This window comes from Falco cherrug, chromosome 9 (genome assembly GCF_023634085.1).
Source record: "Falco cherrug isolate bFalChe1 chromosome 9, bFalChe1.pri, whole genome shotgun sequence".
In the NCBI taxonomy this organism is placed as follows: Eukaryota; Metazoa; Chordata; class Aves; order Falconiformes; family Falconidae; genus Falco; species Falco cherrug.
Window position 1 is genome coordinate 35,229,374 of NC_073705.1, and position 25,611 is coordinate 35,254,984.

Below are 25,611 nucleotides of genomic sequence, written 5' to 3' on the forward strand. Positions count from 1 at the left end.
TACCCACATCTGGAGAGATGGGGTCTTGCTTGTGTTTTGATTTTGTTCAATAGATGAAGTCCCCCAAAATGCAACTTTTCCTGAGGGCAGAGACACATAACCCTGGGGAGTGGATGTGTCACACAGGGGCGTTGATCCAGCCTGCTCTGTGCTATTTAAGCGTAGCTAAACCATTAGGACAGATCATTTAATACTTCATGTGTAACATGACAGGTTTATATATGGCTTAGATTCTCTAAAAGCAATATTGAGAGGGCAAAAAAAAGTGTCATAACAAAAACAGTTGTTTTTCCAGGTAGGTCTGCAGCTTGCCCCGTGGAGCTGGAGGTGGTTTTTAGGCAGGAGTATCTCCAAACTGGGGAAGCTCCTGGGTCATGGGGAAGAGTGTGCAGATGTGGACACCCTCTCTGCTAACATGGGAATTTACAAGGAAGTGGAAAGAATTATGGCTGGGATTACTTTTATAGATAATGAGAGGCAATAGAACAGCAGGAACAGACAGCTCTAAGCCTGTCAGTGCTCTCATGGCATCCATAAGATACCCTTTAAAAAGTGAATACAATTCACTCTTTTTTTCTTAATTCAGTACATAGAAGTGATCATGATGGGGCAAATTTGTATAAAGGGTGCTTGCTGCAAATTGTTAATGCTCAAGAGAGCAAAATCTTGAGCTTTTGCACAGTGGAGTTCAAGTTTGTGTGAGATCCAGGAACTCACATACTTTGACGTAGCAAAGCAAAAGCATTTAATCCTCATTACCTGAGCTGAGATGGTAGGGGGCAGGTTGCGGATTGGTTATTTGACTGTTGTGTTGGAAGTGCTGCTGTTGGGAAATAAGGAAATAGTTTAAAAATGTGGAATTATTGTGAAGTTCAGTTAGCAAACTATGTCTTTTTAATCACAGAGAGGGAAGCTTTTGTAGTGTTGAGGTTTCTAGTTGCTTAATGTGCCTAGTGCACCACCAAGATGCAGTTTTAACTTTTCTGGATTTCTCAAAATAGTGTTATTCAAGCTCACATCTGAAAGTTTAGCATTATTTGCAGATAGCAGCAATGGAGTAATTTTGTACTACATTAAATTTCAGAATCTGTACCGTATTTTGCAGAAAATACGTAGCTGAATATGGTGCAAGGTAACACAATCTTCACTTCTGCTGCTGTACTTGGTTGGGTTTGTGCTGACTAGGGGTTAGAAACTCAGGTGGATTTTAATTTAAATGAGGAAAACACAGGGTTTTTTCTGCTAACAACATCACAGAGTAATTAAAGGTGTGGTACAAAATAACATTTCAGGCCTGTAGTGAAAACAGAGAGAGAAGGTCAAGGAGAAGGTGGCAAGGAGAATTCAAATAGGTTCAAAACATGTCATGGCTTTGTCGTGAGGATGGTATTTTCCTTACAGCCTCTGAAAGGTCAATATCGTGTCCCTCCACCCCTTCTTCTCGGTGTCTTTTTCACGATGAAACAAATATTCCAGCTGGAGCAGGGGAGCACCAGCCCTGGAGCCATGCACTTCTTGGGCAAGGGTTGTGTCATGGCTCTGCCTTTCTCTTAGTTAGGAATGTACAAATACATCAGTAATGCGATTATTTCCATTTTATAGTGTCCCACCAGAGTCATTGCTGCAGTGGATTATAGGCTCAGCCACAATCAGTTTTACACTATTCACAGAATAATGTATTCCATTGCTTTGCTTAATATTATACAGTTTAAAAAGCCTTCATTTATGTACATGTCCTTTTGCTTAGCAGAAGTTTGCTACTAATTCTACTAATAACATCAGGTAAAAAATAAAATCTTTTACATTGGTGTACATATGGACAGCTGCATTTTTGCTTTTCTTTTGTATTTATATTTTTTGTGCCATCATTTCAGAGTACATTTTAAGTTCTCATATCAAAAGCCTCAGTGAGCAGCTACGAACTTCAGTAGCAAAATAAATTCATGAGACACACTTGAACTGACTTGTATGTAAAAGAAGTAAAAATGTATGACAAAGCCCCTTCCGTAAAAAGCTCCAAAACAGCTCTAAAACCCAGTGGTGTCATCCTCCTTTCAGAAGCTCCGGAGCCAAGCATACGGAGTTGCTGCTCTACTGATCTGACCCTGTGATGTGGCCCAGGGGCAGCTGCATTAGAAGGGAAGATCCAGGAAAAGTGAATGGGACCCTGGGGATCCCATTAGCTCCTCCAGCAAACTCTGTCCTCTGGAGTTGTTATGACTTTTCATGCATAGTAGGGCTGAGAAAGTTAGCACAGGGATATTTTGGTACTAGTTACATGAAAGAAAAACACTCATCTATTCTATACTATGTGCTGCTTTAATTGGGCTTTTCAATCAATAAAAAGCATCTTGCCAGAAAGGTGTCCCTGGTCAGTTAGATACACATAGCACAGGCATATATGGCACTTTTATCATTCTTATAGTTGTTATTCATGAAGTAAAGCACCTCACGGTGCAGAACTGTGAGAGTGTCTGTCTATGGAAGTAGATTTCTACATGGCTTCGTGCTGATCTATCTGGTCGAATATGCTTTATGGGTAGTTGGCTGTAGGTGCTACTTTTGTAGCTAAATAGTTAAGTAGCACCTAAAGCTGGGGAGAAAAAAAAGGCAGTAAAATAATGGTTTGATACTTTTTAGAAAGTATCATTAATTTTGCTATATGTAAACAGTTCTCTGAAAAAATGGTCTTCCTCACAAAACCATTCTTGATAACTCAGAGTAGAAAGCAGATTTCTTGGACCTGTGTGGTGTCCTTTAGAAAAAAAATCAGTCAAAGAAGCTGAACCTCCTGCTCATTTTAGGTCTTTTAATATCAAGATCTGTTGCAGAGCTCAGTAAGAGACCCTGGAGTAAGGATGGGGGAAAGAACCCTTCTCACTTGGTGGCTTGCTGGGAAGATACATATTTAAACCATCCTTTTCCCCTTTTTCCATGACTGCTGGAGGTCTGGTGATGACTTTGCAGCAGGGAGAGGATAACTTCCACCTGGCTTTAGGTATTAGCACTACCTTGGGTGGTAATGGAGCAATGAAGGAGCCAATGCTTATTTTTGAGGTGAAAAGATGGGCATGTCTACCAGAGAACTGGTGAATTCAGGAGAACTGAAGTCATAGCAAAGCTTTCTAGCAGCAACGGAGAGACACTTTAGTCTCTTCTTTTCCAGTGGTACCAGTAATATATATAGTGCTTTATAGCTTTCACAAATGTTGTGAGGCATAGTTAGTGCTTATAAAGTGCTTCAGCTTTCCTTTTAGAAGAGGCGTTATATGTGTGCATCTTTTTATTATTTTAACAAGTAGACATCATCTGGTAGCCCTGTATCCTTAAAGAAATATTTTCTTTCAAATAGATTATAAAATATCTTTTGCATTTTCCAGTCATTCCTAAAATACTCAGCCCCATTACAGTTTTCAAGCATAGGATGTCTCTTTAGGATACCGATCGCTGGCTTTAATCATTCATTTAAATCTTTACCCTTTATGAATAATCAAACTAGTTCTAAACTTGTGCAGATCATCTTAAAACCTAACCACAAGTTCTGTCCTGTAGGTTTGTGTTTTCTTGCCTGCTCGCTGTATTTATTTGTTTTTTTACTGACTAGCCAAGCCGCTGTACTTCCCAAGATCATTTTTTAATGTGAACACGAAAACATGTGTATTTTTCAAATGAGAAGTATGAAGGAGGCTCTTTCATCAGAAGGACCATCAAAGAGATGCTTTTCCAGCCTTAATGGCTTCAAGAAATGGAACAACTTGTGGGATGTATTTATACTGTCCTTATAGATTCTTCCATAAGGCTCTTGGCAGTGCTCCTGGTCAGACCCCAGGAGCCACAGATATTGCTGCCTGGCGTTTTCCTCTGCTTTTAGGACCTTTTCGCTTTTTGCCTTCATACTACAAAGTCCCATGCAATTCTTCTGGCCTATTTTTATTTGCTAGCAGCAGAGCAGTTCCTCCCTTCCCAAAATACAGACTGCTGGTGCTGCTCCACCTGTGTTGCAGGAGACTGGTTTCCACACTGGGGAGACTCTCTGAGATGCCGCATATCTATATTATTATTATTTTTCCATTGCTTTTTTAATACTCCCCCACACTGGCTTCTTCATTTATCAATGTCTTCCCTTCTAAATTAGGGCAGTATTAAGATACCGCCTTTAATTGGGTATATTCAATTTCCTCACTTTGCTCTTGGGGCTCCTTTAGGCAGCGAGCTGGAACTGATTCGTTGGTCTCTCTAAAATGTGAATATGTTACTTTGCTCATTACTCTTAGACACAAGGTTTCATGGTAATGCTTTTATGATCTTGGCATGCCAATGAGGTAATGCATCCCAAGCTAATGCTCACACCCCCATGAGAGATTTGGGTTGTTTTCTCCTTTTCCTTTTGCAGATAATTGGAGACATTTTACTTCAACGCCTCTTGTGTTTGTTGCATTGAATTAGTTCTTTGAGCAACTAAATTTTAGGCTTCTGACCTGCATTAGGTTGGTTTTCCATTAATCTCACCTAACACACATCGCTCTCCATCAAACTCAAAATAGTGCCTCAAAATACAAAAAGTATTTTTTGTGGCTTTCAAATTACTCTGAATACATTCTTCCTAAACTACTTTAAAGAACTATTTCAGCTTTCATCTTTTATATGGACATTGAATACTATAATTAATACAATTTCTTCAGTAGTTTGTGAACTCTTTCTTATACAAAGTAAGTTTAATTAAAAACCTGGAAAAACTTCTGTATCGTAGGAATGTAAGAAGAGTAGAAGTACACGTGTACAGAAAGGATGAATACGAGATGACATAGTAAAGGTTATGTAAAATAGCAGTTAGCTTGAAAATAGCGTATTAGGACATCTAATTAGCAGGTGTTATAGTACAGATGATGTGGATGTTTTGAAATTCCAAGGAAAAATACCTGATACAATTAAAGACTTTCATAATGCTTAATTAGTCCTTGTCGTGACTTCTCATTCAGGCCAAAAAATTACGACTCCTCAGAAGAGGACTGAGATATTTTTGAGAGGCAATAGGAAGATTGGGAATTAGGTTAGATAAAAAAAAAATTACAACATATACCCTCAGCCAAATATTATGGGCCTTAAATTAATAAATACACCCAGGCTGGGGTTATTCCTGAGTAATTCATTAGGAGAAAGTAGTTTTCTTTGATTTGCTGGATGAAGGTGGTTGTTAGGGCAGAAGATGGGATTACTCAGCTCACTCTTCTGGGAAGAAGAGTCCTGGGACCCTATGTAGTATCTGATGTAGATTATTGTACATAGCACTGGCTGATAGATGTCAGATCTTAATTGTAAGGGTATTTTAGGTTGTAAGCCGTACGATGGAGGAGGAGGGATGAAATCCTCTTCATTGAAGTCAACCAACATTTGGCTTGAAACTTTAAAAGGGCCTCAGGGGTTGCACGAGTTGGCTAAACTCCCAGCTGCCATTTCTTTATACATATTCATTACTCTCCTGCTGCGATACAGATTTTCACAAGGGGGATCGCCCACAGCAAAAAAAAAATCAAAGAGACAAGGCCTCCCTGGGGTAGACATGCAGGGAGCTTCTGTTAGGACCAGCTCATCCTCTGAATTGTGCATGTGAATGACAGGGACAGCCAGACCACAGCACAAATGGGAAAGGTCTCCCCTCGCTGTCCTTCAGCCACCAAGTGCATCCCTTCCTTCAAAGAATAATAACAACATAACATGGGCAATGGGATTAATTGATCCTTTTTACATTTTTGTTTTAAATAGACCATTTTGTTGGCCCCACAGAGCCCAGTCACTTCAGTGAAAGGAGGAGTCTGCCCATGTTCTCCAGCACAACATACCAAACCCACAGTAGAACCAACCGTGCATTATGTTAATTATAAGTAAATACTAATGGTGTTATTCTGTTTACTAGTTTCTTACTAAAGATGAACAGAAAGTGTGGTCGTAATTTCCACTGAGTCATTTCTACAGTACACTTGCAGCGTTTCATTTTGTTTGCCCCAGTTTTTCTCAGCTGTCTTCATCACTAATGTTATTTCCCGTAAAATTCTATTCACTGACATTTTAATACTAGAGGTGATTTTGTTCTGGTGGAAAAGAGCAGTTTGTTAATTTCCATCAGTTTATTTTCTTAGTCATATCTGATCTTATCCAGGCATGCTTCATTCCTGTGCAAAGTGTATACAGTTCCTTCGGATGTCCGGGGTCTTCATAGTTTATTGTAGTGAAAGCAAAGCTATCTGGAGAACTTTCACTGAGTCATGTCCTTCCTGCTTTGTTTCTTCCTCACATAACCTTAATATGTTATTAGTCACCGCTGAGACCAGTGCTTAAACAGCAGCCAAAACCAGTCATTTAGAAAGTAATATAATTCACAGACTTGCCCATTAATCTGTTTTTACATGGTTCATCCTTTTAGTATGAAATAATGCCCATTTTTTTAAAGTCTGCAGTGGTCTTGATTCCAAAATGTGATTCAGGATGGGCTTGTACTTTAGGTACTATGAAAGTGCAAACAGTGTGTGTGGTTTTCAAAAGAAAAAGTACTTGTCTCTTGTGCAAAATGGAAGTTACTTTATGTGTATCTACACCGCATGTAGGTGAGTATCAAGCAGCACCTGCCAGGAGGCTTGGGACATGAATTAGAGGTAACATGCATGGGTACAGCATCCTCCTGTGAGGTGTCTCATGATTGCTAGCTCATTCTAATGACAGATAGTCCCAGCTACACATGCAAGAGCATCTCTTGCTGTAAACGTGGGTGTAGTCGCGCTGAAGTGTTGAGGATTTCCTTGCCTTCGTTCCTCAGCGATAGGCACTGAGGTGGGGTCTGGTGCCAAGGGGGAGAGGCTGGGATACGTTGTGCACGGTGCTAAGTGCACCTTTCCATGGTAAAGCAGAGGCTTTTTTTTTTTTTTTTTTTATTGAAAGGTCAGGCAAATCCAAATTAAAAAAAAATATTGATGGCCTGAAAAGAGCTCAACTATTCAAGCAGTTGTTGCCTTTGAAACAGCAGTTACCGTCTGTCCTCTACATGAGCAATACAGCTCAGGAACTTCTGCACAATGGGGTTTTGTAATGCATATAATAGAGATGTTTTTGTCATCAAAATTCAAGTTAATCTCAGGGAGGGATACAGGAATAAAAAATTTAAAAGATCACAGTAAAGATGAAATCTGCCTCTACGTAATTCAGGACATAGCAGTATGATCGTTGTTTCAGGCACTCATAGAAGTGCATTTTTGACCTCTGCTTTGAAGACCATTACCAAATGGGCACTCCACAAAGAGGCAGATGGAAATGATACAGGCTCATCCTGCACCTATGCTGCAGTGCAGAATTGCCACTGTGCAGGCAAAAAAACCCCATTTTTAGCCCAGCACCATGAGGAGGACTGTGGTTGTAGTGCCCTGCTGCCATTCTGACACTGCACCCTAAAAATTCACTACGTGGTATGAAACACTGCTGTAACGCCAGCATTGAGCATCCTTCTGCACTAAGCCCTGGGCAACCAAAATCATCCCGATCCTGTTCTCCACCATTAGAATTAGGTTTAGGCCCACAGGAAGCCTTTTGCCATTTTTTTTCTTTTCTTTTTTTTTTCCTTTTTTTTTTTTTTTTTTTTCTTCTTCTTAGTTCTCCTCAGTTATGGTTCCATGCTCTGTGTGCCAGGAGCAGCCACAGCTCTGGCCTGGGAATGCAATAAAATTCTAGTATTTTCTCCTGCTTCTCTAGGAATGTTTTCATTTTTTATTATGAAACACTGTTTTTAACAAACTGTCCCAGTTTAGGAGCACACGGATAAAATCCATGCTGGGAGAAAAAGTATATTTAAATGTTTATCTTTCTCTGCTTGAATGATGCATCTTTTCTTTACCAAATTTAAAATTGTCCCTTGGTTTGCACGGTATGAGGTGACAAAATCCCCTGGAGAGTTACAGAAAAGGACCTATTGGGAAAACGGATAGCATCGGGATAAAGTTGTCATTGTACCAGTGCCATAGTTGTGAGAAACTTCAAACAGAAACATCTGAGAATAGAAAAATTTACTGTTGCTCCAGCTGTTAAATACATCCCCTGTGCGTCGCACCATGCTGTATCCTGAAATGGAGTCTGCTGGGGTCTTTTTCGTGATCCACAGTGTGTTTGGTGGGGTGAAATAATTCAGTGTGCTCCTTCTGTTTAGTTAAATGTGCTTTTCGTCATCATTTGATATGATACACATGATGAAACACAAGTAACTGGAAATGACTCTCTTCTCCCCAACAGTAATTTGCGCAATAATCCCTGCAAAGTCAAACCTGGGGGGAGGATGCTTAAGTTTGAGTGGAAATTTCCTGTACCATGGCTACTGGAAAGGCCTTAAGGACATGAAGATGCTGCTGTTTCTTGGCCTGAGGCTTTCCTGGGTGGAGAAACGAACAAGTTATTTGAATAAAATAGCCTAAAAGCAAAAGTGAGGTGATGAATTCTGGCTTACAGTACAAGGCATTAAAAAGTTTGGGGTCTGATAACGCCATGAGCGAGCACCTGAGCTGAGGATGGTTCACTCAGTGATCCTTGAAAAACTTGCGAAGGCTTCACTGAGCATGTAGAAACTTGGGAAGGGAATGCTAAAGGATTGCAGGGCCATATTAGTATTGTGTTCCGCTTTGAAATAATACACCTGCCTGGGCACTGCTCTCACGTTTGTTCTGATTTTAAGGATTTAAAGCACATTTTAATGTTTTACTGATGAATCTTTGCTGCACTGCTGTGGTTAAAAGGACATTTTGTGATTAACCTGGCTTTGCAGGAAAGCGACCTGTGCTTAAAATCCATATTGGGGAGATAGTTTTCCGATAATGCTGTGCAAATTTATGCTTTGTTTTGCAGGTGCATCTTAGCAAATGCACCTGAAGGACTTCCCCAGCTATATTAGCATGTAATATATAATATTATATAACAAATACAACATAAGTAATGCTCATGTTGCTCTTTTGTAAATTCTTTTTTCACATAAAACTTCGCAGTTGTTTCCCCCCCCCCCCCCCTTTCACTGCCTTTGTGTGTGGTGCAGAGAAAAGGAGTAGCTCGGATCTGAGCCTGAAGTTCATGATTTTCAGCTGCTGGGTCCACAAGAAGAAAAGAAGCAAAAGAGCAAAAACTTTGTCCTTCAGCAGGCCTGGGGCATGACAGCGGTATTAAAAATCAAGAGAATTAAGCCTCGGAGAGGATCAATAATGAATAGACCCTATTATTTAGTGCAATAGATGGAGAAAATCTGAATATTTTCTCTAATTTTTTTGGAAGTATGTATTATTATGCCACTATTGACACCAATATATATATATATACTGTATATACAGTAAAGACCAGATAAAAATTGCAGTGTAAAACACAGTGCTGTGGTTTCAGAAGGAGGCATATCAAAGCCAAAATATTGCAAACATCTTTTAAGAGTGCAAAGCCAAGCAGGAGAAAGGCGACCTTCTGGCTTTCCTTGGTGCCATGTCCTGTGCCTGTCTGCCCTCCCCAGCGTCCCTCCATCTCTGACCCAGCAGTGCCAGGCGCTGGGGTGGCCCTGCGGGGACTGTGGCTGTGTATGGGCCGGTGGTGAAATCCCACTGGGAGGTGGGAAGATGTGCAGGTTCAGCTTGAGACTGGCTGCAACCTAATCTGCTTTTAGTTTTCCTCATTTGCATCACCCTGAAACTGTGCCCTGCCTTGGGCCCTGAGAAAACACTCAGAGAGGGTCTGAGCTGCTGAATCCATCGGGTTTGTGCTGCATCATGAAAGATACGCACATGTGATCCTTCAAAACCAGGGAAAATACCTTTATCTTGCCTTGGTTTATGTTCAAAGGCCTCCCAGCACACAAACAAGCCAGTGGACACAACCAGCCAGAATGAAGCCCAAGGTTTGGGTTGTGTTGGGGACTCTGTATCCCTGGGGGTGTATTTTCACCTGTTTAAAACAGGATATATTTTCATAGGTTTCCCAGGTAAATGAATAGGAAGAAAACTTAGAAGTTTGAAATTGTTTATTGAAATTTTTTATTTGTTTAGATCAGCGATTTTGGCATAGAGAGGGGTGCAGCTCATACACTGAAATTATTATTTCAAATAATTTCAGTCAATTTCTTATCACAAATTAAATATTGACCACAATGAACACTTCAAATTTAAACTTTAGTGATAGAATCTCCACCCCTGTCCCTTTTTGACCCATGAAATCTTGATTATTTTGCTTCAGCTCTCACTGCTCTTTGCTGTTTATCTAGGGGCATTTTGTTTTGATTTCAGCCCTTGCACTGCATCACTTTCACCTGGAGTTTTAGATTCAGATGCATCTGTTTCTCAAAGGAAATCTTTCTGGAAAGCAGAAGTAGTTGTGCCTTTGATGAGGTTAATTTAGCTACTCAGTGCTTTAACTGTGTTTTTCTAATTATCTAGTGCCTTTGTTAGGAGCTCACGCCAAATCCTTGATTTGATGGGATTGCTCACCTCTGACACAGAATTAAAATATTCTGCATTGACTGCAGACTGCCCAGCATCATCTGATACCCTCACCTGGGGAGCTGTAGCTCCTAAAAATGCAATGGTGGTACTATATAAACAATCATTTAGAGGTCCCAATCGTGAGCATCCCTGTTTTTATCTGTGCCTCCAAGTGAAGGAGGTGTGTTTATGAAAAATGCATATTTTATAATATACCTTAGTTTGTGAGCATGCATATTGCTGCCTTACAATGTTGCTGCTTTTTTTGTGTGCCAGCCAAAATCTTGGTGGCTTCTTGGATCATCAATGATCATGTTATGCTTTGTTACAAAGGTAAAACGAAACCCCAGCTATAACTATCATATGAAAAAGTGTAGAAGAGGCAAAAAACTTTGATTTTAGTATAATTCCAGTTTAGCTGCTTTGATTGAGGTATTGTGGTTTATATTATTGACTAGTCTCAGGAAAGTCCCATTACAGATAAATGGGCACACATCTATTTTCATGTTGTCATATTCCTTTACGATTGTAGTTCTTGCAATCAGAGAATAAGATATTCTCCTGAAATCATGCTTCATAGATAATTTTACCTTTACATCCATCACGTTCTTTGCAGAGGGACAGAAAAGAAAATCTCTGCATCGCCTGTGTGTGTATCTGTTACAACTCAGTTATTCAGGGCAGAATTGACTTTGTGGTATACGTCCCATATACATATTTTGCATTTCAGGGCACTCATAAATATATCTCTTTGAAGTTGTTAATATCGTCAAATCTTACAGAATTCATACTGTTCCTTCAATAACCCTCTAACATGTTTACAGAGGATTTTAAGCATAACAGGAGATTATGCTCATACCTGATTAGAAGGGTCTTATTGACATTTAAAGCTCTGCTGTGATTATCCATTATTAAAACATCTGTTTATCATTAGGCAGGATAAATGTGAATATAAAGTATGAGTAGTAATTATAATTAGCAGTACAGAAGTGCATTGTCTGCACTTAACTTTTCCTGAGCTGCGTGGTCTTTGTGAGTGGGCTGGTACACTGCTGTATGTATAATGAGGAGATATACATATGGATACATTGAAATCTACATTTTATAGTATATAATAATGTACAATTATAAAATATCACATACATTTTATATATAAATGTGTGTATGTAGTTTTGTATATATAGTCTTATATAAATATGGTTGTATCTATATCTATAACTTGGGTTACTAGAGGGTACTTTCAGGGGAATGTGACTCGTAAGCCTCTGGTCCTGTGCTTCCATGAAGATTGCCAGCTACAGAGATTTGTTTTAACAGAACAATTTCTAGCAGGAATAAATGGATCTTCATTTTACTCGAGAGGTGCTAAATTATATTTGCCATTTACCTAAGTGCATTAAGAGACCATGTGAGAACATACTGGGCACGGGCCATGTAGCAGTGACTGGTTCTGGTCTTTGGGGATTGATATCAAATAGGATGCTGTGCTTTGTAAAGCATGTGGGAATCAGAGGAGAGTAAGTGTCCACCGCTTATCTGGCTTAGTGGTACCCCTGTGGACCTCAGAGACAGGTGGTATCTTTGCAGCTATATCTGAACCCACTGCAGGAAGGAAGATCCACTGAGTACCTTCGCTATCCACTGTGCACATGAAAAATAAGAGTTAGCTGGTTGCCATCTGTCACAGATTTAAGGCATAATGACATACAGCCTATAAATGCATCTGACAAGCCAAGGATGGGGACTCTGCCCTTTGGAGGCCATGCTCTTAAACACTCTGATGGACTCCGACACAAGTCTGGTCCCAGGTGCCAATCGGATGTGTCTGTTATGGACCAGCTGGCCTGGATTGAGACCGGGATGAAACCTTTTCATTTTTCAGAGCTACTTGTTTACCTAAGATGATGAATCTATTAAAACACATTGGGAAGCAGCAGCAGACAGAATTATTTAAAGGAAGGTCTTTCATAATTACATGACACAATAGAAAAAAAGAAGGTGAATTTATGTATTTGCTATCTTCCAAGCTTACTCAGCTAATGGTGTCAGCTTAGCAGTCATGCCTTCGCTATAAAGACTGTATGAAAGAAATATAGGTGAAAACTTTCATTGTACTCTAGAAGTTGGCTGTACTTTGGAGAAAGTGCTTTTAAGGAACAAGTAAGATGTGTTTATGGTACATGTTCATGATAGGACACTGCAATGCTGTTGGATATTTTGCTCCAAACAAAAGGATGTATAAACTCTTTATTTGTTTGTTATTTGTACATTCACTACATCTTTTTTTAAAAATACTTACTTATCAGTGTTTTTGCCAGTCATGACCAAGTTGCCTTTTCGCTTTGTGTGGTAATCATACATTACACTGAATGCAAACCATCCCGAAACAGCCAGGCAGGCTGAAATCCCCTACATTTTTTCACCTAGATAGAAGGCACCTACTTTACAAGGTATCTTTTCCTTCTTTCAGTTAATTTACTGGGATTTTGCTGAGATTTAGTGACTTCATATCAACCCTCATCATCCTTAGCCAGTACAGCAAGAGACCATCCTTTTCAGTGAATCCCCCAACATACCCTGTACAATGATACTAATTTTTTCTTAAGATAGAGCTCATCTAATAATCAATTAAACCCCCTATTTTGCAGAAGACAGTAAAACTCCAGAAAAATAGGAATGCCATTCATGTTAATTGTCTCTTCCACTTTGAAGAGAGTGAAAGACTAATTTTTTTTACAGAAATCCCTCATACTATAGTCATGTCTTTTTTTCCCATCAGTTTTATTATAATGCTAAAAATGCTTCTCAAAAATGAGTTTCTGTCTTGAAAATGAGAACAGGTTTTAAATTTTGTGGTGCATTCACTTAACTCTGCAGTGCAATTTGAGAAGAAAAATTTGAATTTGCACTTTGAGGGTTTTTCATCCTGCAGATGCAGTTAGGGATAAATACTTATTGAATGGGGTGTTTGTGAAGTAAAGGACCAGGAAATAAAAGCAAAGTAATTTCTTGGATTTTTATTGGTGGGAATATTGGTAAATATTTTGCTGAAAGTCATTTTGCTCATTTCTGTTTCCTGTAGTGAAATGGGATATGGGGTTGAAATATATTGCCATTACTCCATGAAAAAAATATCAGTACAAGTGCAGAGGTCTTTAGAGTAGTTTTGTTTAATTAAACTGTTTCTCTAAGGAGAAGCTCTATTATAAACTCCAAGCCACATCTGAGATGAAAACATGGACCACTTGGGGTTCTGCGCATCCAACTCACATGATCCTGGTTTCTTTGAGTATCTGTACTTTATGCAATGGTAATCTGTTATACCTGTCTTTACAATGGGACTTCACTTCTGAAGTATATGATGTAGCATATGGTGTGTAACATTGAAGTCTTGGAATATATCAGAGACCTGAAAACTAAAATTGGAAAAAAAAATTACTCAGACTTTCCAGAATTGGGAGTTGTTCAATTGTTAGGATATAACAGGAATTGGTTCTGGCAAATCTCTCAAGGTCAAGGAGAAATTTGTTATCTGCTTTGGGAGTTGGATGAAACCTTAATGAATTTTGCTGTCTCAGAAACAGGATAATGCACTAAAAAATCTCCCCAGATCACTCAGTGTCACAGGCAATCATATGTCCCAGGTTTCGATGAACTGACCCCCTATTTTTTGCTTGCTTTCAGCCTGCATTGATTTCTTCTCATCTCGCAGTTGCTTTTAGGTGATCTTTCCAAAAGCCCATGCACTACAGCTAAACCTGAGGATATTTCAGATCATTTCAGTGCATGCTTAGTCCATTTCCGGTGAATGAGTTTTATGTTACTATTTTGCAGTGTGTACCCATTTTCGTGCTTTCTCATGAATGAATTCATTCCTCTGCAGTTCACAAAAGGTTTTTCAAATTTTGACATTTTGCTAATTACATTTTCCCCTTGTCTTGTTTTTTCCAGCTCTCGTAAATGTGAAACTTTGGGCTATTGATCGGCAATGTTTTCAAACAATAATGATGAGGACAGGCCTCATCAAGCATACTGAGTATATGGAATTTTTAAAAAGGTATGACACTTGTTTACTTTATGAAAAAATACAGTGAAACTGCCGTCCTCATCTTTTGACTTTTTTTGTGAGTGCAGTATTTGATTTGTTTCCTTCTCATATCTTTTTTTTTTTTTTTTTTTTTTTTTTAATTTGCTGTTTAACCATCCGTAAGCTGTATCCTCCACTTGAAAGGAAGGCGAGCCCCAGGGGGAGTCCTGCTGCAGCTTAGTTTCATTGCCGCTGTGAGTTACTCATTGGCAAAGAGTAACAAAGCCAGGTGTAAGAGAAGAAGCTTTAATATGAGTCATACTAAGTGTACCTTATTTAAAAAAACCCTACACCCTCCCCTGGGAAAAATCTGGTTTGTAAATTGTTGTAGAAAGAAGCAAGTCCATTCAAAGTGTGTTCTTGTGCTTCTAGAAGTAAAAGGCAAGTTTCTAGACAAGCAAAAACTTTAGGCTGCTGTAAAATGAAGGTTAAATGAGTAACAAGAAAGGCATAAAGCCAAGTCTCTTCACTCCTTAAATTTGACTCTCTCAAACTTTCCTTCAGTTTGCGCTGCCAGATGCCATCTCAAACTTGAACATACCCTCCATTACCAAACCAGTGTCTAATTTCTCAGTGTGCCATAGCAGTGAGGACTGCGCTGTGTTTCATGTCAGCAAAATAATCCCAAATAGAAGCATAATGTCATGGAATTCCAGAGAAAAAAAATCACCCAGGTCAATGTGATGCTGTAAGTAATCCCATCGTTACTAAAATGTTACTACACCAGGCTTGTCCCAGATCAAAACATTCCCCGCTGCATCATTCCCCCCCGGGAACTGACAATGTTTTGCTGTGCAGAAGCAGTGCGAGGGGTAAAATCATATCCAAGAGAAGATTTCTTTTGATAGTGAGTGGGGATGTGATCAAAATCCTTCAGATTTGGCCTCCTTTTCACCTTTCTCTAGGGAAAAGCTTTACTCATTTTCTTTTTTATTTAGGGTGCAGCTGATTTTCAACATAGGGGAATGTTTTAGCAATTAATTGCTTAATTTCCAGAAGCTGCATCTTTTTTTCCAGAGAGAGGTTTTGGGGGAAAAGTGCTGTTGTCAGATCTAGAAGGTCTTAGTTTGCAAACTAATGACTTGAGTAATGATATACCTTCTTAAAAGCATGTTTTGGATGAAAAACTAATCCCATACAGCCATATCAGATGACAGGTGACGAGTCTCCCTAAAGCAGGCATACTAACTTTAGCCCTGCCATGTCATGTGCTTGATCTGCTTTTGTTTCTGACTTGCTTTTTTATGTGTTTTCAAACATAAGATTTCTGAAATTGGAAAAACATGTGCAGTACATTCACTTGGACATGTAGTAACATAAAATCAAGAAGTAGCTTGTATTCCTTCAACTTTAAATTAGTTTTTCTCCAGTTAGTATTGGAAGAGAAAAGGACTTAGAAAAACAATAAAAATTAATAATTATAATAATTACCATCATAATATAACTATTCTTTAATATATAATATATAAAAATATCTAGAGAAAGAATACAAGTCACAGAATCATAGAATTGTTTAGATTGGAAAAACATTTAAGATCATTGAGTCCAACCATTAACCCAGCACTGCCAAGTCCACCACTAAACCATGTCCCTAAGTGCCACATCTACACATCTTTTAAAAACGTCCAGGGATGGTGATTCCATCGCCTCCCTGGGCAGCCTGTTCCAGTGCTTGAAAACTTTTTTGGTGAAGAAATGTTTCCTAATACCCAACCTAAACCTCTCTGGCGCAACTTGAGGCTGTTTTCTCTTGTCCTGTCGCTTGTTAGCTGGGAGGAGAGACTGACCCCCACCTCGCTACAACCTCCTTTTTGTGTGTGTATATATGTAAACACACATGTATATATGTAAACACACACACACAAACTAAATCTCGGTGATGATGTTGGGGAGTCACAAAATTGGGCTGTCTCACAGGGTGTCCAGGCAAGGCTTTAGGGATAGGGCAGGGCACATGGAGCCAGGAAGGTGATCCCGTAGGACCGATACCCAGGGCACAAGTGCAGCTGTACCACAGCTCAGCCAGGATGACAGGTGAGGAATGAATCGAAGCTGGGGCACCATTAGCCACTTAGATCAGAGAGCAGAGACCTGCCCAACTCACTACACTTGTTCTTGACTGGGTTGACATCCCTCCTCCTCACTTCTCCTTGTGGCCTGGAGTTTCACCTGTGATGGTTTTCAGTCATGAATAAAAATAAAATAATGAAACAAATAATTGGCCAGGAAGCATGGCCTCTGATGTGACAAGATGTTTCTCTAGAGAGGACCAGGAGCTCCATGGAGATGTTCTGCTACTCAGAGATGACATGAAAGTGTAGGCATCAAAGTCTAGCTTTTTCCAGGTGTCTTAGTTTATGGTTATTAACAAGCAAACTCAGAAGAGGAAACAAAACCTGTTTCCATACTGAAAGGGTTTAAAAAATCATAAATTCACATGCTAACAAGCACTGGCCTTTCTTGTATGCTAGTGAATGAAACAAAAAAATAAAAGATCAGTTCTGGAGGCTGGAGCTTCTGGCTCTCTTTCAAAGCGGAAACTGTGCACACATTAAGCTCTTAAGCTGTGAGCTTTAATAGAGATTCTGTAGAAGATTGTCAAGATTAATATGGATGCAGGTTTCACAGAGCCTGCCCACCTTTAATTTTAAAGCAAAGTGTGAGGAAGAAACAGAGAAGTGTTTTCTCACACTGTGTCTGAGCTTCTTGGACACAGCCTATTACAGTGTATCGAGCCACATATTAATGCTCATTACAAAGGTCTAAGGCAAGCAAATGTTTTTCTTCTTTGAATCTTACAGTTTGAATTTAGGAAGAGATTTTTTTCCTATGCAGTGATTGTAGCATGGGGCAGAATAGCTATAGGAAGGTCATTACAAAATGGTATCTGCCCCATTGTGTCTCCCAGTTAGCTGGACTCTGTTCATGAATAGCTAGCTCAAGCTCAAATAAATTCGATTTATTACATTAAATGTTCATTTTTAAGGATGTTTTCATTCTAAATCTTTTTAAGGAAAAAAAGTTAAATCTTGAAAACAAGGAGTATATAAATTGTTAACCTTATTCTTTGGGTTTTTTTTCCCATTTTCTTTCATACATTAAGAAGTTAATAAAAATGATCTTGTTAAGAAATCAAATGGAATAGAATAAAAAAAGGTTTAAACAGTACTTGTTCAAAGAAAAGTCAGTGGGATTGGACAGCATTACCTTCTGCTGAAATTGGTCTAAAACCCTTTCTGTTCTTGTCATTAGTCACAATAACAAAATGGTCATCATCTTCAGTAACATATTTTCATGTATGAGCAAAATACAGTAGACATTAAGGTTTTGGGGGTGAAATAAGACTATTCATGTATTCTTGTTTATCTTGCTGAAAATAAGTGCAGTCTCATCACTGGTATTATTAGGGGGGCTCTTGCAGTCATTGTATGAAATACTACCCCACAACCAGTGTTGTGTTTTGTTGTTTTTCCACAGAAGGAACATACACACGTCAGCTACTTTCTCTTAGTTTCACCCATTTATGTCCAGAGTATGTATAGTCCAGTGCTTTCTTCTGAATGCCGTAAGGAAACCCTAAAAAGTACGTCCTGGTTAAGAAATCCAGGTCTGCCATCCCAATGGGTCCTGGGCCAGAAGGCTGTCTCCTGGTTTTCTCTAAGGAATAGTAGTGCATAGTTTTCTTGGGTTACAAAACTTGAGATAACTCTTTGGATTTACAGAAATCAACTGCAATAGACTGGAGCAGGGGTCCTCAAACTACAGCCCATGGGCTGGGTACGGCCTCCCAGGGTCCTCAATCCGGCCCCCAGTATTTACAGAACCCCCGCGCCAGGGGTTGGGGGGGAAACCAAGCAGCCGCAGATGACTGCCTGCCACTTCATCCGCGCGCCCGACCCCTGGTTAAAGAGTGTGAGGACCCCTGGACTGGGGTAAGGAGCAAGTGAACATCCTCTTTTTCATAGTATTTAGGAGGAACTGGTATGTATATCCCTTTCTGCTGCTTGTAAAGTCAGCAGCTGATCCTTGAAGTGATCAAAAGATGGCCTAATTCCCTAGCAGCACTTGCTTCAAGTAAGGGATCGAAAATCCAGACTATTTTTTGATCCCTGTGTATATACTGAATGAAAAATCATAGCAATGATTCCCTTTGAAACGCAGATTTTCAGTAGCTCGTTATGGGTTTAAATCAGTGCTCGATCAAGCTAGATTGTAGTGTAGCTAACAGTAAAACGTTAAAATATAACATTGTGCCGTACATTCAGTAACTCTTAATGGTATAGGGGTTTTTTTAGCATTTAGTTTTTACACAGCATTGTGCTTTCTGTATATCATGGAATATATTTGCCCTTATGCAAGCAAGAAAGAGCAACAGTGGAGGTTACAGCTATGCCAGAATCAACTGTACATCTCACTGTAATTTTCACTGTAACAACATTAGAATGATTTCCTTCTCAAGCCTGTACTAAAATAATTCCATTTAAGCAAGTCAGAATATTTCAGTTAAGGAAACAGCTATTTATAAAATAAATTTGTCCAGGAAATAAAAGATGGAAAAAAGCCTTTGGCAAGTATTATAATTACCTGCTAAATCCTAAAAGTTTAAAGACAAGAATGCCTTGGAAAAGTAAATATTGTATTTATTTACACCATCTTCCTAGATGTTCCAAAAGGAGAGACCTCATATTCTGGTCCACCATATAATCTCTGCTTCATCCAAGACCCTGGAACAGATCAGGATAACAAAAGATGAATACTTTGTGTCACCTCAGAGGCAGGATCTAGCTTTAGAAGTGGAAACTTAAAGGAAGTTCGCACATACACACAATCTTGAATCTTATAAATATTCAGTGGTGCTAATAGAAACAAAATTAAAGGATCTTGTTAGCCCAAGCTTTTGACTTAATGTTAATGTCAAAAACTTTCATCTGGCTGAGGAAATGCCCTACCGTTTTGTCATAGTGCTTTGGCTTGATCTTGAGTCTCATTGACAGGTTTATCCTACTCCAAATTGGCTTAACTGGGAAGTTGTGATCTGGGCAGACATGGCAGAAGTGAGCTGGTTACGTCTAAGAAATGGGAGTTTATGCACTCTCTGCTTTTCTGCATAGGGAACTAGGCTGGTAAAGTTTTTTGTCTGTAGCCGTGTATTTAATTGTGCCAAAAGGTACTGAAACTGGTCACTGTGAGTACCATGATGATTTTAGAGAGAAGGTTTTGCGTTTTCTGCAAGTTGTTTGTCAGTGAGAGGAAAGCAGATACAAAAATGTGTGAAACTTCATTAAATGACTGTGTCTTTGAAAGATTGCTTGCGTTTCTGCATTAAAACTTTCCCAAAGTGCATCTTAGGGTGAAATTGTACTGGATAGAAGTGGGAGAGAAATAAGGAGAGTGAGGCAAAGGGAGGAGGGACTTTGGAAAAAAGAGTTAGAGATGGATGATGAGTTGGTGAAGTATGTATGTTAAGATTGTTTCAGCTGACTAAATCTGCAAAACAGGTTTTGGCTTAAAACAACTTTTGTGGAGCACTGGAATGTAGACAAAGTGAACAGAGGGGATAGCAGAGTAAGAGGAAAAGGGAAATTAGGAGGCAAATAAATGCATCCATTCTTAATACAAAGCTAAATATAAGAACAGATCTACTAGTTCAGACCAGGAGCCCATCTAAACTGACATCCTTTTCATCCCAAGATGTTCCTCAAAGCCAAAACAGAGAGGTCCATCCCCACTAGGATGAGTGTCCAGTCCAACACTTTGAAAGCCAAGAGCATCATCTTGAAGGGTGTTCACAGCCACAAGATCTGGTCATTACTCACCTTTTAGGCTGTCCGAAGTTTTAAAGGCAGTCCAAGGAGTGTCCCCGGGGGTGAGCAAGCTGGGCTGTTATGTCCTGATCAGGTTCTGTCTTACCTCAGAGGCACCCAAGAATTTTGCCAAGTTACCCTGCTTTTGCGTTCACTGTTGCTGTCCAAGCTGAGGAGCACCAGACCAAGCATGCAGTCCACAAACCCTGCGATTGATACGGTGACAAAAAGGCTTATGTCCAGATTATGATCTTCTGTATGGAGCCAGGAAGGCTGGAAACATTGAAATAGCATCTCCCAAGAGCTGTAGATGAGATAAGGCTATAAAGAAATCAGGAGTTAAGCCCAGGAAGAAGGGAGGGGTACGGAGAAGGTGTTTTTTTCTGATTTGAACGGTAATAGATTAATTTCCCCAAGTCAAGTCTGTTTTGTCTGTGATGGTAGTTGCTGAGTGATCTCCCTGTCCTTGTCTCAACCCACAAGCCTTTCGTTGTATTTTCTCTCCTCTGTCCAGTTGAGGAGGGGAGTGATAGAGCAGCTTTGGTTGGGCATCTAGCAGTCAGCCAGGATCAAACAACCACACCTGGAAACAATGGGGACTCTTTCAGGGCAGATGTCCACCTAGTTCAGGGGTCCTCAAACTTTTTAAACAGGGGGCTGGTGTGCGGATGCAGTGGCAGGCAGCCATCTGCGGCTGCTTGGTTTCCCCCCCAACCCCTGGCGGGGGGTTCTGTAAATACCAGGGGCCGGATTGAGGACCCTGGGAGGCCGTACCCGGCCCGCGGGCCGTAGTTTGAGGACCCCTGACCTAGTTCATTCTTAGCTGAGGTCTACAGCTACCTTGAGTCCACATCGAGGATTAAAATTATCCTTTTTTCATAATAGTGAACAAAAGGATAGGCAAGACGCACTATGAAGCAGGCAGAAAATCAGCTCAATTAGTGTAGGAGGGTTTGATGGTGTTGCAGGACTCCTCTCTGATCCTCAAAATGAAGAATGAATTCATAATTATATGCAATAAATAAATTTAAAAAAATCCATATGCTGTCCCTTTCAATTGTTCTGTTGGGTTTTCTTAAGATGTGGTGGAAGTACAGCTTAGCCCATGAATCTCTGAAGGTCATGTTAAACTCACTGTGCCGTGAGGGGCTACACCGAGTTACACCTGGAGCTTTAGTGGGGAAGGCTGAGGTGATTTGAGAGGGTTTGCAAGACTGAAAGTTTAGTCTTCTAAAGTCTGGTTAGATAAATCATGTGTCAATTCTTCTACATTTTGCTTAGATAACGTGTTACAACTAGCGTTGGGGAAAAATGACATTTTAGAAAGCCATTCATTACAGCTACTAGTTTTGTGTTTCTCACCTTGGATTTCTCACTGTTAATGACAAACAGGAGTGCACAGAGAGCTATGTCCTGGTCTGTAATTCATGCAAACTGGTGCAAATTTGTGCGTGTGTCAACAGGGTGCAGCTAATGGGCTGCTAAGGATCACCGAGCTCCCCCAGGTAAAAGCAAGAGGGAGCAACAGCAGGTTGGAGATGGGCTGTCAGCTGAGGTGGATGCACTGGGAAAGAGTGTTAGTGAGTTACCACAGCAGGGGAGGTTGGCAGCAGCCTCTGGGATGTAAACTGGAGAGTAAATAAGATGTCAGGAAGCAAACTAGGAGTAGCCTAAAGGTAGAAAGAAGGGAAATGCTGTTTGTGTTTCCTTGGGCAGGTGTGGGAATGTTTCAGGGGTGGCTTTATGTGAGAAGCTGAGCCTGAGGCTGCAGACGGTGAAGATACCCAGGGCGCCCACAGGAGCTCTCAGGAGGTCCTTGCACCTCCCAGGTTCATGCATAAAGTATGAAGACAGCCTGCAATGCAGGTTGTGTGGTATTTGAGTAATTTTAGTAGCTCTGCGTGGAAAAAAAACTGTTTCAGCTTTGGAAATTGCACAAAATCTTGTCTGTCTGGTCTGTTTGGGTTTTACCACGTTGTTTTAAATTCAGTTTGTGCTGGGGACACTGGAGGATATCTGGAAGGAAGTTTCTGTTTGCAGGCGGCTGAGCGTGAGGAGGTGTTTTCACCGTGCCATGGAGCACAGGCAGGCACTGAAGCAGAACTGAGATGATGCACTATGGTATCAAACTGTCAATTTTCTTCTGTCATGTAACAAGAAAAATAGTCTTTCTCATCTTCCAGTGGAGAGAAGGCCGGGTTAAGAATTTTTTTGAAGTACGTTTTGTAATGAATTGTTTCAGTAGCCACTATCTGGCCTCTGTAATCCCTTGTGAATGCTATTAATGCATAAGAAGGGGCTGGGGCAGATATTTTTTAAGTAATAGAGGTTTACTATTGACCAAGCTTATTTTAATCTGAGAAGAATCTTTATTGGAGGCAGTGCACCACAAGGAAAAAGGAGAAGTGAAAAGCAGGCAAAAGGCTCATGTTCCTGTTGATTCAGACCATGAGGAAGGGAGAAGAATAATTGCTTTTTGTTTGGTTGAGTTTTTGGTGGTTTTTTGGTTTTTTCACACGGGAGCATTTCAATCAAGACAGTTGCAGTAACCCGATTAAGTGCATCAAGGGAGTTGAAGACAGCAGCCCCCTGGACTGCCTTGAAGATAGCATTGGTCTTGGTGTCAGCTGTATTTGAAATGCGGATTAATACAAATGGGAATAAGTCTGTATCTCATTTTAATGTCATTGAATCTTGGACTCGTAAAATGGTTTGGGTTGGAAGGGACCTTAAAGATCGTTTAGTTCAATGGGCAGGGACACCTTCCACTAAACCAGGTTGCTCAGAGCCCCATCCAGCCTGGCCTTGAACGCTTCCAGGGATGGGGCATCCACAGCTTCTCTGGGCAACCTGTGCCAGTGTCACATCACCCTCACAGTGAAGAAATTCTTCTGCCTAATTCTACCCTCTTTGCACAGACATATTCCTTTGTACACGGAAGGGGGAATCTCAGTGAGTCTCGATGGGGCGTGCTGTGATTTTGCTTTTGCTACTGCTGCTGATCTGAAATTTGACAGTAAATAATTTAACCATGGCAGGTGACAGACACTGACTTTGCTCCTAATGTCCATCTGTGGGGCAATTTAGGGCTTTGCAGAAACGATTGATTGATACATCTAGTGGGAAACAGCCAGTTGCTGGGACCAGAGGGTGCAGAAATGGAAACCACAGTCTGTGTGATGGAGGCCACAGGTGGTAGCAGTAATAAGACATCTGCAGATGGTGAGGTTTGTGAGGCATTTGACTTCTCCCCCCCTTTTTTTTTTTCCTTCAACTCAGAGTTTTCTTGGTGAGGTAAAATCTAATTTTCTGGTAAGATTACTGTGCTACTTTAGATAATGTCTTTACATTTCAAAGGAGAACAAAGCTACATATGTCCTTTTTGCCCCCATAGTGAGTCTGTCAGTAAGGAAAAACACCTTCAAAGGTGCACTCATGATCTCAATAGGCACAAGCTCTTACTTTGGTTTAAATCACTGCCTTCTCCTCTTAGGTTACTCTATTGTAGCGGTTCCAAGTCAACATTGTCCAAGTAAAACATGTTCTCCAGATCCTTGCATGGCCATTTGGGCTCTTCAGGCTAATTTTCATAGCAAAGAAAGAGAATTCTTTCATAGCTACAGGTTAAAAGGTAAAACAATGAAGCTTTGTAACCTTGCATAGAAAGGAGGAAGGAAGGAACATGCATAAAGACTTACTGCCACAAGGGTAAAACACAGCAAAAGAATTCAGCTTTCCTGCCGTCTAAGTTGGAAGAGAGAATTTTATTATTCTTTTTAATAAGCAGGAAAACCCAAGAAGCAGCTGAAAACTAAAGAAATTCCATGATTCAGATTAGTCAAAATACCCTTATCTGTTATATGGCGAGCCTCACAAAGCAGATGCTCACAGGAAGACCGCAGTATGGCCTGTCTCATTCTTTAGTTTAAGAAAAAAAATAATTCAAAACACTGTCCAACAGCAGCTCCAACATGGTTTTATTGTGGTTTTCCCAGAGGTAAATGCAAGGATGGGCTATGCTTCTCTTTTGTAAAACTTGCTGAAGATAACCAGCCTAGAGTCCCCTGGAGGCAAAGGGTGTCAGTGTCTGCGGTGAAGGCAAAAACCCAAAGTCAAGCCAGAATAAGGCCACAACTATCAATGAATTAATCTGTTCTGTGCTGTTAGTTAGCAGAAGATCTTTTCTTGGTGATGCTTTGCACATGTTCTTGCAGGGTTTTGTGAAGGCTAGAGCTCTAGGGAGTCTTGTGTTTCTGGAGTGGTTTAGCTCCCTGCTTCAGTATAGCTGCTGATTAATGGAGAAGGCAAGGTGCTGTCAAGAATTAAATCTTGGACTTTTTCTCTTGGTTGTTAGCCTTTAAAAATAATGGTGTTTGGTTTTACATTTCATTTTTAATTTCCAGATCTCCCCCCCCTCCCCCCTTTTTTAGGGTCAATGCTGTCTTCTTCATTTGTCATCAGTTATTCTTCCCTTGATGAGAATCACATTTTGCTTTTCAATACCTGTAGAATGTGTCCTCAGGCACAGATCAATCAACAGGGTGTAATTACTGGTAAACCAATTGTTAGCGTGGCTTTGTACTGATACAAATGGGACCCGAATCTGATCCTCTGTTGTTGCAGTCATGCTTTAGAGCCATCAGGGAAGGTTATATCCAACATCCTCCCTGTTTGGAGAAAGAAAACTCTTGTTGGTAATATTGCATCAGGTCAAAACCAATCCTGGCTCACTGCATGCCTGTTAGCTGCTGTCATGATTGAAGGACTTTCTGAGCTGCAGAGAAACCAGGCTGAGAAACACCTTACATGTTTCTGATTTCTGTAGCAGCAAAGAAATCAAGTTCTTCACAGCTCGATGCAGAACATTAGGCACAACTGGAGATCTGTTAATGTGTGCAGGCTTGTTTGAAATAATTCATCCTTACCAAATTAACATTTGGTATTGTAATATTATGTGGATGTTTGTGGCTGTATATACCAAGAAGATTGTTTTGCATTGCGTGCTAAAATGTAGTGAGGAGCAGACTGATTAAGATTAGGGTTTTATACTGCAAATATTAAAGTAGATGAAATTATTAAAAATTATGATTATTTTATTCTGATCACATTATAGCCTAACTTTAAAATTTAGGACTCTGGAAAGGTAGCATGATCTCTGAGTCAAGATCTGTGGCAGGTGGCTTCATTGGGGTTTCCCTTACAAGAGATGAGCTGAGGAGGCAGCCCAGAATAACCAGGA

General features: G+C 40.1%; 1 protein-coding gene across 2 annotated transcripts in view; it reads left to right on the top strand.

Moving 5' to 3' along the window:
- PRKG1 (protein kinase cGMP-dependent 1) overlaps positions 1–25,611 on the top strand; it is a 508,935-nt gene that overhangs the window by 299,318 nt on the left and 184,006 nt on the right. For both annotated transcript variants that reach the window (XM_055721117.1, XM_005446262.4), the window contains exon 4: positions 14,433–14,538. In XM_055721117.1, coding sequence (XP_055577092.1) covers positions 14,433–14,538 — 106 coding nt within the window. The remainder of the gene's footprint in view (positions 1–14,432; positions 14,539–25,611) is intronic.